The following is a 12,602-nucleotide window of genomic DNA, read 5'->3' on the forward strand; positions in this document are numbered from 1 at the left end:
TCCACCAGCCAGGACACAAAGGGGACAGAGAGCAGGACTGCACAGTGAGCACAGGGTAAAGGCTTCTGATTTGTCAGGACAGGGCCAAGCTCCAGGTAACTTCCATATCATGCCCTCCTGCCCACTGGGAACAACTGAGGAGGAGACAAAGGAACTGATGAGAGCGGGGAGGGTGTGCAAGGAGTCAGGACCCTGCTCTGCTGGGGCCGGGGAGATCCCGGAGCTTGGGCTGCCCAACACAGCATCCCTCTTAAAACCTGATTACATTAAAAACGCACAAAGCCTCTTCCCCACTAAATTAATGGAACTGGGATTGTGCTACATGCCACTGAGTACATTCCCTTAATCCCTACCCTGACCGGCTGCCTCGATGTGCTTTAACTGAAATCAATCCTTGTAATTCCTTAAGCCCCTTTAAATTTCCTCATTAACAGCCTCACCCGCATGTGGGGCCACAGCACACAGTTTCCTAGAGTCCAGCAACCCTTGCTCCTCTTTCCCACTGCTGCTCCAAATCGACAGCTGGAAGCAGAACCGGGTGCCCTCTCCCTTGCAGCCTCCTTTAGCAGCCCGATTTTTGGGGTACTGTTATGAAACAGCCTTCTGCTCACCCCCACTCCCACCCACTCGCCAGCCCCCACAGCAACCACCTGCACTGCTGAGCAGCACCCAACTTCCCTGCAATCCCAAAGTCTGTCTGACTTCACGGATGCTGAGACCTACATTTCCCATGAAGGCAATCCCACTGCTCAGCTGACATACCCACGGATATTTCCTCTGATTGCAAATAAAGCCAGCGAGGTATTACTTTAAATTATAATCTGTGGTGTCTGGCACTGCAGTAGGGGTCCTGGTGAGGGATTTTACCTCCCGCTCCATCATTCATCCTACCTACCCCTCCTATGAAAGGACCCCGGTCAAGGAGAATTGCCAGTCTCATCATGGATGTGTTTTGGGGGTTTCTCCTTGGGAGACAGAAAGGGAGGGGTGTGATTAGGACATTCAGGTTGTCAAACCACCTGAGCAAAGATAAAGAAGCCATCCCAGTAGAAAAAAAAATAGCAGCACAAAGGTTAAAAAAATAAAAACAACAAACCCAAACCGTGAAATCTCAGGGGCTTCAGGAGATTAAGACCATCCATCCGTTCACATGCAGAGAAAGCCAGGAAAAAAACGAGCACAGAGGCACTGCGGACAGACGGACACAGAGATAAAGATACTCACTGCCTTTGACCTGTCCTCCCTGCCGGTGGGTCTGTGCCGACAGCGTGGTCAGAGAGGCTCTGGGGAGAGAGCAGAGCGTCTTCTTCAGAGACAGCCCCCTGCCCGGGGCGAGAGTCACACCTCGACACCCCTCCCCTCCCCACCTCTCTCCGGGCAGCAGCAGCAGCAGCAGCCGCGCCGCTCAGAGCCGCTCTCCCATCCAGCCAAACCCTCCGGCAGCCCCAGCCCGGCTGCGCAGCCGGCTCGCAGCGCTCAGCTGCGGCTCTGCCGAGGAGCCCCCCGCATCCTCCCGCTCCGCCGCATCCCCGCCTCACCCACCTGGCAGCAGAGCCCCAGCCTGTCCCCCCGCGGGGATGGGGGCCCGCCGCGCACGGGCGGCGGATGCCAGAGGCTGGCGGGGAGCATCTGGGGGCGGGGAGGGGGGATGCCTGCCAGAGCGCTCGCTGTTGTCACCCTCGGTATGTCGGAAGAAAGCACCCGCCTGCATCGTTTTAATCGGCTCCTCAGAGGTTTTGGGGAGGTTGCCGCTCTCTCGGGTCGCAGATCACCAGGAGTTGCCACAGACAGAAGGGGTGGGAGAGTTTAATTAAGGAGCCCAGGTGTCAGCAGGGCCAAATAAGATTTTGGCACAAGGCAAAGGAGGACCTTATTGCTGGGCATGGGATGACAGAAGGAAAAATCCACCTAGCCAGCCAGTGATGTGACAGACCCCTTGTCTCAGCTGGTCTGTGCAGTCCTACTTGTTCCCTGCAACCTCCCTCAGTGCCCTCCACCCCACCCTATAAGCTCCAATCCCTTTTTTTTTGTCCTGCACCTGCCTCCATCCTCCAGGGGATGTGTGTGGGATGCCCAGTGCACCCCAGTGACTCTAACAACAACCTAACCCAGGGCACGGACAGGGAGGGGGCTGCAGCACAGCCCCCCAGCTCTGGGCTCAGCTCCACCATTGGTGACAACATCTGGGTGTCACAAGGGCTGCCCAGGCACTTAGGGGGGTCACTGGCTCAATGGGAGCTCAAGCCATGGGATATCCATTGCTTTTTTGATCCTGATAAAGTTGACTGACTAAAAAAAATAAAACTAAATTTTAAAAAAAGACTTCTGCAGTTAAATAAGCCTTTTTGCTGGAAATTTGTAGTCACCTTCCTCTCTGCTAAAACACTGCTGACCTTGGCATCCTGGTGCTACAAGCAGGAAGCATGGCTTGAGATAGCACATTATCACCAAGCACCATCCCTGGGGAGAGACAGAGTCCTGCAAAACCTCCTACAAAAACACAGGGATCAGCAGCACTGCAGCAATGGTCTCAAGTCTCCATCAGCTTGGATCCCCTCCTTGACAGCTCAATGTGGCAAGGAAATATTTGTCTTGTTCTCAACCTCCCATGTCAAACCCCAGGTTGTTCCTGACTGGGATTAATCATGTCTCCAGTTATCAGAAGACAAGCACTGAAGAAATGCTGTGGCTGGCAAAATCTCCTCTAAACCACAGTCAAAGGTTGAGGTTCGTCTTATGCCTCTGCTCCCACAGGCTGGTTTGCTCAAGTTAAATAACAGTCAGCTGCAGCCCTTGCCCCAAACCCAAGCCAAATTTAACAAAACATCACCGAGGGTTTAACTTCTAACACGTCATTTTTGTTTTAATACATTATTTCCACGCTCCCAGGTTCTCTCTGGGCACCGCAGGGTGTCACAAGTGACAATGTTTTTATAATACTTCCAGGACATCCCTCAGAGCTCATTTACACCACAGATATCGTGGGGTGGAGGAGGTCAGCAAAATGGTCAATCAACAAAGCTCTGGATAATTCTGGTCCATTATTCAGATACTTTGATACTTTGCTGCAGTCCCAAACAGATCAAAAACTTTGATCCGCTAATTCTGGATGGGATAGGTCGATGGATCACAAAAGTGCTCCCATTCCTCCCCCTGCTTTTACACCAGTTTTATATACTGCAATCTCACAGCCATCACCAGTATGAGTCCCCCAAATTCCTGTTTTTCTAGTATATCATTAGAACCTTTATGTGACCTCAGTGAGATCCTGAGCAACATAAATGACTGTGAATATCATCATTTTTTTCTTCTAAAAATCTCCTGGGGCAGGTGTGAGTTAATAGAGAACAAGAATAAGTGAACTGTTCTGACATAGGCACTATGGGGAATGTAATTAAATTGCAGATAAAGAGAATTATGGGGTTTTTATAGTGTAATATTTTAGAAAGCTTCTGAGCAGTAGGTTTATAGCAAATGCCTTCTAAAATAGCCCTCCTGCTTCTGACTACTCTGTAGCTTCTATTTAAATGCTTTTAATAAAAAAACCTCATTTTGATATTAGTCTTGAATCCCATCCAAAATTTTAAATCTCACCAAAAATTACTCCAAAGCAATTTCCTCCTGACCTGCTGACAGCAAACACACAAGCAGTGAACACGTGCAGCACTGGGAATGTTGGCTGTCCCTGGGGGAGAAGGAAGGGAATTTGCCACCATGTTCTCTGGACATTAATCTTCTCCCTCCCCAGGGTTCTTTCCACCCTCACTATTGTTTTCAGTGCCTCCCCACCTATTCCATGTGTTTTGACCATTGGTCATCACTCAAATGGTTTTTACCCAAAAACTTCTTCCAGACCAAACGGCTCCGCCAGCTTCAATTGATGCCCGTTTCTGCCACTCAAATGAGAGATATGATTATGTGGCCTGAAGATATCTCTGCCTTCCAGCACAGCTGTCCTGACACATCCAGCAGGACCAGGAAGGCAGCTCTGGCTAGTGGTCGTATGGCTTTTGCCTCTCCAGGTACACGATGGCAATTCCTGGGGCTGGCAACCCTTCTGCGAGCTGGAAGATCAGAGGATGTCTACACTGACTGGCTCATTTACTTGGCTATGGGTTTGCCTCAAATAAACCCCTTCACCTTGACATTTAAGCAGACTTCTCCCTATCTTCTCACTCTTGTTCTGTGTCCTCAGGGGTCTGCTGCTGCTCTGGAATGCCATTATTTTTTGTTTAACGAGACATCACGCTGAGCCTGCCGCTGTCGCTTCCACTTCTCATTTTCGACTTCGTAGCCTTGTCATATTTGCAGTGACCCCTGCCACAAGGGCTTTGAGCTTCTTTGGGTTGTGTTTGCTCTTACTTTGCAACTTTTGTTGGGTCCATGGCAGCGTCTCTCCTTTCTGGTGCAGTGCTGCAAGGAGCTCGTTCGAGGGGTGTGCTTTCACAACCTCCTAGTCCAAGAGGATTTTCTATAGTGCCAAGGAAACTATCCTGTTGCCTCTGAGATCTCTCCAGAAGATGCTCATCAATCTGGTGTAATGGAAGGTGTCCCTGCCCATGGCAGGGTCTTGGAACCAGATGAGCTTTAAAGTCCCTTCCAATCCAAACCATTCTGTAATTCCATGTAGGCTCTGTGACTGCAAATTGCTGGTTACACAAGGGCAGCTGCCTCCTACAGTAGTCCTGGCTTTGGGAATTCAAGTGGGCTGCATGCTGCAAACCTGCAAAGCCTGTCTTTAGCTTTAGCTCAATGACAAACCTGCAGCCACAGTCCCCTTCTGCTGTATTCCAAGGGAGCTTTTACTGGAGAACTGGAAGGAACAACCACCCTTGACCTGGAGTTACACTCTGAGCAACTCTCTTGTGACATGAAGCGTCATTTGATCTCCTCCATGTTCATTCAGAATTTATCCAGAATCCAGACTGGTACCTATATTGGGCCCAACCCCAAGGGAATTCAAATCAGTAATTAATTTATCTTCAGAGCTTTCTGTTCTCCACCCCTGTTTGCACTTAAAGCTGGAAAGAAATCATTAGTAACTGACAACCAACTCTGCTCACTGTGCCAAGGCTGCCTGATGGCTTGTCTGAGTGTCCAGCACAAGGTGACTTCCTTGGAAGGAAGGAATTAGGAGTTACACAGATCCCTTGCTAAACTGCAAAACAAACCACACACTTCTCTCACTTGTGAAGAGCCATCAGAACAGATCCCTCTTTTAAAAAAGATCTCCAACAGCACTACGAAATATCCAGAGATGCAGCTCAGAATGCTTTCAAGGGGTTAATTTATCCATTCACCTTAAACCTCAAATCATTCTCCACACCAGCCCAGGCAGGAGGAAATCCTGAAAGGTGAAATAAGGGGAGCTTGAGTTTCAGGTACGGGTGAGGAAATCAAGCAGCTGATATACTGGATGGTGGGTTGATCAAAGAAGCCACCTCACATGTGCTAACAAGGAGATAGGAGACACCCACCGAGTCAAATTCCCCTTGAAAATGAAAGAATATGTTTAAAAATAAAAATGAGTTACATAAAGTATGATCTACAGTTCTGTCTCTGGCTTAGCTCGAGAGCATGGCAGCTATTTAAATTCTCTCCTGTGTCAATGATAAGAGTGTCTCCTGGACATGCTTGTGGCTCTCGGGCATCACGATTGCCGTGGCAGAACAGATGCTTCCGCTGCGAGATGGCTCCTGGCCCCTGCCTGTGCTCCACGCTCCCTCCCCAGTTCCTCCAGGCAGGTAGGACACAAAAAACCAACAGCAAAGCAGGGTGGGAGGCTCCAGGCTGAGAGGGGCAGACAGGAATCAAAGAGAAGAATTTCCCCTTTAAAGCACTTTATTACAATTTCGTAATTGTTCTCCGAGGAACCACGCTGCCATGCCCAGGAGCAGCTCCATGTAGAGAAGCGCGTCGTGCCTCTGTGTGTGCGTTGGAGAGGATGCTGTTAGTGTGGAGCAGGGAGGCAGAAAGGATTGGAGTTGACACAGAGCTGCTCTGTGCAGCCTTGGAGCCCTCCCAGCTCCCAGCGTCGCTGCTGCTGTCAATATGGCAGCGGCTGTAACGCAGGCAGTGTGTGCGGCTGGGAAGCCGAGACAGATCCACCCCAACAGACAGAGTTCCACAAGGATCCCCTGCCACAGATTCTCTGCCCCTCCTAGGTTTTGATTGAGATCTGATGCTTGGCACAGGCAAGGGAGCGAGGCTTGCTGAGGAATGAGGTTAATTTTCTGCTAAGAGATCATCCGAGGTGCTTGCTAGCAACCTGCATTTTGTGAGCTGAATACTGCAAACTAGCTGTTTGCTGAATGCTAAAAATCAGCCCTAAGACCTCAGGGTTGCGGTCCCAAATCCATTTATGATGGACAAGGTCTGTGCTGCTCTGTTCTTATCACTGTTATTTCAAAGACTTGGGCTTACAGGGCATCCAGGTCCCACAGCAAGGATTTACTGGGGCTGTTAACCCTGCATGGATACACAATGTGGGACTGGCAGATCAGTCCCACCACAGCAAAACACCTGAGCACGTGCTTCACTTTAAACACACAAGAAGCTGAATGGGTATTTGTAGGATGAAATACAAACAGAGTTAGCCACAAGGGTGAGCTGGGATTTCTCTTTCATCTCTGGAGGCTGCTGCTCTAGCCTTAACTAAAATATAAATGAGGTGAGTGAGATGGGCTCGTCCTCTTTCTGCAGCAGACGGTGGTTCTTTCATAAAAATGTCTGCTGCTTCCAGCACCGATCCCTCCTCAGGAAACTGGCTGCAATCAGTGCCTGTGTCCTGCCAGGCTGGATAGAGATGCTCACTGAGCTCTGCCAACGCCTGCACCAGTCAAGCCCTAAGGCCCAGGCAACGTCCCCAGAGCCACATGGAAGGACGGCAGGGCAAGAGGCCAGGCTTGTCCCAGTGCTGCTTTGGAGGAGCCCGGGGCTTCAGGGACAAGAGAAGGGCAGCACAACAGGAAAGAGAATGCTCAGCCCATTCATTATGCAACCTGTACGCTCCCCAGATGGAGGAATGCAACAGCATTCCGCTGGGATGGGGTGCAGACATAATCAGCCACAGGGAGAAGATGCCAACACAACGGGTCCCTTGTATTTGTTAGCTGTGCCAAACAACCAGCTCATTGCCCCCACCCATCAAAGAGCAAAGAGATGACCCTCACCGCTGCAGGGGTCTCCATGAGTTACAGCAGCCCTGCGGATGGGGCAGCAGGAAAATGAGCCCCCCCAGTTTAGCTCCCTGCTCTTCCCCCAAAGAGTGCACATGCCTCTGCCATCTGCAAGTTTTCATTACAGTCTCAGCTCAGTGCAGCTCTCTTGCCTCCAACACGGTCTCTTTTCACTCCAATTAGTCTTATTTTTAACCAGCTCAGCCCCAGCATCCAGCCCGGGTGTTAGTCACAATGTCACAGATAGCCAAATATTCAAAAGAAACACAATCCACCATTTTAAAACCACAACAATAGCAAAGCAGGGGGGAAAAATGCAAAGATGGTGAAGATCTCAGAGGTACAGGCACTAGCACAGGCTGATGTTTTCTCCCAGCATCAAAGGCCCAGCGCTAATCCCATTGCAACGGAGATCACCCCAGAACCAGTCCCACTCCTCCATCAGCCCAGCCAGGGCTGGGCTGGGCTGAGTGTAAGAAACACGCTGCTCTTTCCGTGCCTGCTAATTACAAGCAGTGTCTGTGTCCCTTTGACCATTCATAAGACGCCACAGGAAGATTAATGCACGGGAAGAAGCACTGCCGTGCCATTAATAGGGGTGACATCCGAGCAGCACCCTTCCCCTCCCGCCCTGCCTGCAGAGTCATTTTTTCCCCGCAGGAAACTGGGGCAGGAGAAAGGAAAAATCCCTCCCCCAGGGGCTCGTGGCCAAGTGAAGGACCACAGGGCCTTTCATGACCCACCAAGGCCCTCCTAGCTCTTACCTGTCTTGCAGCTACGTGGCTTTTGGTGCTTGATGGACATGGCTGGTTGGGGCCCTGAGGAACAGTGTCTGCAGACTCCCGGTGCATCGGGGAGGGCGAGGGACCCAGCCTGGCCACAGTTATCTCCACAGGAGCAGCAGCACTGTGCCACTTTTCCTGGCTCCCCAGCCCTGCATCTCGTGAAAAGAACAAGAGCTGGTGGAAGGAGGGGGGTTACGAAAGAGAGGGAAGGGGGAGAAGGGAGAGCGGGAGCGCGCTCTCGCAGATGCACACACACAGAGCAGACAGAGGCTTGTATAGGATGGCACTGCCTGACTTGCTCTCATTATTGCCGCAGGCTGGCTGCTGCCCATGGAGAACTCACCAGCATCCGCTGCTGACCGGGGGCACGGTGGGAGAAAGGGACAGGGAAGAGATTAGGACCTCATGGACCATCGGAGCAAGGAAAACTACCGCCTGGGCACAGGGGACTTCGTTGTCTTTGTTTGCTTTTACCTGGAAGGGGAAGAGCTGTGCTAGGGGGCAGGAAGGGATCAGAGTGACAGAGAGTTCAGATTTTCATGGATCATTCCTTTCTTCCTTTGAAGATAAAATGAATTCCCAAGCCCAGTCCTCTGAGGGATGGCACAGGGCTGGCCTGACCCAGGGCTTTTAGAGATGGCATTGCATCGAGACAGACAGAAAGTGGGTTGCACATACCCAAAGCACCAGCACAAAGCTCATCCTCCCCCTCTCATTCCCATCATCTGGGTTGTGCCAATAGAGATCTAAAGGCCTGGCAGGGGTGTTGGAGGGGGTGGAAAGACACTCCAGCCATGACACCTCCCCTTTGGATGCTGTGAGGAAGCTGCACGCGGAGCTGCCAGCAGTCCCTGACACTGCTGATCTGCCACAATGACAGACCCAAAACACAGGAATTCAGACATCCAGCTGTAATCCTCCCCAAAGGGACACCAATTCCTCACTCCACAGGTTTTTACAATGTGCTGTTCTAAAGCATCACATGCTTAGAAGCGTGTACCCCTCTGGAAGGAAGCAAGAGCTTTGTGCCTAATGCCTTTTTCAGCTTTTTGAAAGCTCTCACACCTCTTCCCCTCCTCTGTCCCAGTGCTTTACCACTCAGAGGGGCTGGATCTCACCTGAGGGGCTCAGTTTGGTCAGAAGGATTAAAACAAAAGCCAAGTCAGAAAACCCCGAAACTCCCAGTCACCCTTTTATGGCAGCTCCCCACTCTAAGGTTTCCTGCTGGTGTTTGCAGACACATGGATCTCTAGCCACAGGGCTGCTGTTAATAGAAATCAATGGCTGATGCATGGAATTACAATCACAGTTTCCAAGTCAATACCCTCCAAAGCAGTTAAGCTGAGAGTGCCAGGCCCGTCTCTATCTCCAAGTGACTGTGTTCAATAACACACCTTTAAGACTCACCTGAGATCACACGTTTTTACAGTAGAGCAGGATAGGAGCAGTCCTACCGAGCCAAAATCCAGCACCCTGACTGCCTGCCTGCTCCACTGGCCTCAGGACACTGGCACCCAGCTCCAGGAAATCTTCCCCCTCACGGGTCACTTTGCCAAGAGCTGTCAGAACACATTTCAAGTCCCAGCATTCCATCAGCCCTGCAACAGAAAAGGTCTCACTGTGGATCCATAGCCGTGGATGGCTTTTCCGCCTGCAGCAGCACACACAAGGCCCAAGGGATGATCACTTCAGGACCTATAACCAGGTATCCCATCCTTATTCCCACCACAAGAGGAGCAGGAAGCTGAGGTTTGATGGTATGTCAAGATCCTGATTGTTTTCCCACCGCAGAGAGAGCCCAGTGGTACTGTGGAGCTGGATCCCTTTAGGACGCTGAAGAAGGGAGCAATATCACTGCAAAGGGAGGTGCAGGCATCTCTCTCCCAGCTCTCTGCATGGGCATTACTTACATCACTGATAAAGCTGCCCAGAGTCCCTGTGGATGCACGTCAGCTTTCTTACACCCCAGGGCTAGGAGATTTCCAAGTGACATCCATTCCCCATAGGGCTTTTTTTAATGCAGATACACTGCAGTGCCATCTCCCAGCATGTCTGGGGGAGGCGGGCACGAACTGTCTTTGGGGAAAATAATACCCATATCAGTGTCCTCTGGGGAGTGAGGAGCCATCTGCTCCACACCCCAAAGCAGGAAGCCAAACTTCCAGTCTCCAGGAAGGCAGACCCTCCAGCATCCTCGCAGTCATGAGGCTGGGGTCTGACATTCCCAGAGGGGGAAAAAAAAAGGACAAGGCATGTTGGATGATTTGCAGCGTTGTGTCCAGGACTCACAAGGGGACACTGCCAGTGCCACTGTCCATCAACTGCTGTGAAGGCTTTGTAGGGACAGGGACAGCTTCTCCCTGGGTGATCCAGGATTTCCAGCTGCGTGTGAAAAATCAGGTTTGTTTTGTACACATGCAAAAGCCTAAACTTAGCGAGCAAGATGTTAATTTGTGAGGGGAAAATAGGCCATATTTATGTAACTGTGAAAAGCTGCAGCGAAGGCTACGGCTCCAATGGGAGAGGAGTGTGTGCTCCCAGCTAACGGCTTTGTCAAGAGCTCCAGCAACTGCACATTCATCGCCCCACACCCCAAAGAACCAGCTTTGAGGCCTTCCAGGCTAAGAATAGAGGTCTTGTTGTGTTTGCTGCTCCGCAGCCTGGGTTTTGTCCGGGATTAGAGGCACCAGGGTGTGGAAGCCCGGCTGAACGAGCACTGCAAACGGCAGCATCTCTGCCTGCCTGCGAGCAGGGCAGGGCTCCATGCTCAGCAGGGATGGAGAGCACAGAATAAGGGGTGAATTCATCCACAGCCACACAGGACAGCATTAGTGCTGGCCCTCTGCTCACAGAGACATCCCCCGTGGTGGATGGGGCACCCGCGAGACACGACTCCCTTGTGCACAAACAAAACCCGAGCATCTCTCCAAGCAGGCAGCTGGGGCAGTGCCATGGCCGAAATTAGCAGCTCATCCTGGCTGTGAAGCCTGATGGCTTGGATCCACCTTGGGAACCCCAGTCCCTGCAGGGACAGACAGCTTCCCGCTGGCCCATGACATTTCTTTCCCCTTCCATTCACACACACGTTCTCTACCCTACTTAAACCAGGTCATGAATCCAGCAATTCCCAGCCTTGGAAATAGAAACCTCAGAGCTCATCACTCCAGGGTTTTTCAGACATTCCACACTTAAGAGGTCTTTCAGCTCCAGAAATCATCATGTGGCAGTGCTGGCACTGGTGGGAAACAGCATGATACTGCTACTTGTCTGGCTTGGAATTTGTGACCCTGGGACACCGGGGAAGCCTTTTGTGGGCTAAACTGGGCTTGCAAAGGGCAGCAAACTCACTCCTATAGGGAAACCAAGAGAAAAAAAGGACTGAATTGTGGATGATTCTGTGGCCTCTGGCTCCACTAGTCCCTGATCCTGGGGCCGTATTCCTGGACACTCATCTGAAACCAGCAAGGGATGAGACTTCCAGAAAGGATGGTGACCTGGGGATTTGAGTACCTGTAGCAGAGTGCAAGTCAGAGGCAGCACTGAGCAAAGGCACTGACTGCAGACAGCTGTACTGGAATTTCTGTGTGTCTGAAGTCCAGCCTAGGAGGTGAGAGAAGCCACCACATCACCAGGGACCAACAGACCAAAGGCTGCAACCGATATTAGATGTTGTTTTCAAATAAAAGGGGACAGAAATTAGTCTTTTGGAACATGCAAGGAAAAGTTCTGCAAAACAGATTAATTTCCTAAGGGAAAGCATAGTCTCTGGAGAAGGTCTTTCTTGCTAAAACATCACATAACAGAGAAGTCTCTTGGGAAAGGACTCCTCAGATAACCTGTCTCTCTCCTAAAGTAAATGCTCATGGGAGCAACACTCTTGGCAAAGAGTTTCTGGAGAAAAAGAAAAAGATTTATAAAACCTGTTATTGATTCTGCATTTACCCTTGCTGCAGCAGCAACACACAGAGCTCAGAGGTGAGCCATCATCTTCCAGTGCTCCTTCCTAATCAGAACTGAGAAGGATATAACAACAGTCCTGCTGCTCTCTCATTTCCTCCAGCTGTAGCTCACGGATCACTCAAACCAACCCGCTGTGAGCAGCAACTCCACAAAACGTGTTCTGGAGTTACATTCTGGCTTTGTGGAGCACAACAACAGGGGACATCCCATCTGTTGCTGTTTGCTTAGCCCTTGCATTGCTGAACTAACATCTGGGAACACTGCTGAGCCTCTGTTTAAAGAGCAGTGCACTTGGAGAAGAGACGTGTGTCTTTACCTTCTGTGGAAGATGGATTGACCTGAGCACCATTTGGCAAAGAACAAGAGGCCTGAGAACCAAGTTATCCCACTCCACTGCCCAGGCTGCTGCAATTAGATGCTCTCATGACACTGGCCACAATCCAGACACTTGGCCAAACACAGTCCAGCCACTTTGACCCTGAGAATTGGCTCCTATGCCTGGAAAGCCACATGCCAGCTCTGACTAAGCACCTGCAGATTAATTCATCTTTCAGATTTCTATCATTGTAGCCCAGCAAAACCCAGAGCCACACTGTGAGCCAGCAGAAAGTCCCTTATAAATAGCCATGAGTTGGGAAGGTCTGAAAATTCTACAGGAAATGCTCATAGAGGCAGAAGA

General features: G+C 50.8%; 1 protein-coding gene across 7 annotated transcripts in view; it reads right to left on the bottom strand.

Moving 5' to 3' along the window:
* The window catches only part of RGS8 (regulator of G protein signaling 8), a 29,555-nt gene extending 21,475 nt beyond the window's left edge, over positions 1 to 8,080 (bottom strand). For 2 of the 7 annotated variants that reach the window (XM_027658534.1, XM_027658532.1), the window contains exons 1-2: positions 1,543 to 1,667; positions 1,225 to 1,283 (exon numbers count right to left, since the gene is read on the bottom strand). In XM_027658534.1, coding sequence (XP_027514335.1) covers positions 1,225 to 1,283; positions 1,543 to 1,629 — 146 coding nt within the window. In that variant the 5' untranslated portion in view covers positions 1,630 to 1,667. Of the gene's footprint in view, positions 1 to 1,224; positions 1,330 to 1,542; positions 1,668 to 7,942 lie in introns of those variants that run through there. The other 5 variants (XM_027658539.1, XM_027658537.1, XM_027658536.1 and 2 more) reach the window with 4 other exon arrangements.
* Between the last annotated feature and the right edge of the window lie 4,522 nt (positions 8,081 to 12,602).

The sequence above is a fragment of the Corapipo altera genome, unplaced genomic scaffold, assembly GCF_003945725.1.
Source record: "Corapipo altera isolate COAL_440 unplaced genomic scaffold, ASM394572v1 79, whole genome shotgun sequence".
NCBI classification, from domain to species: Eukaryota; Metazoa; Chordata; class Aves; order Passeriformes; family Pipridae; genus Corapipo; species Corapipo altera.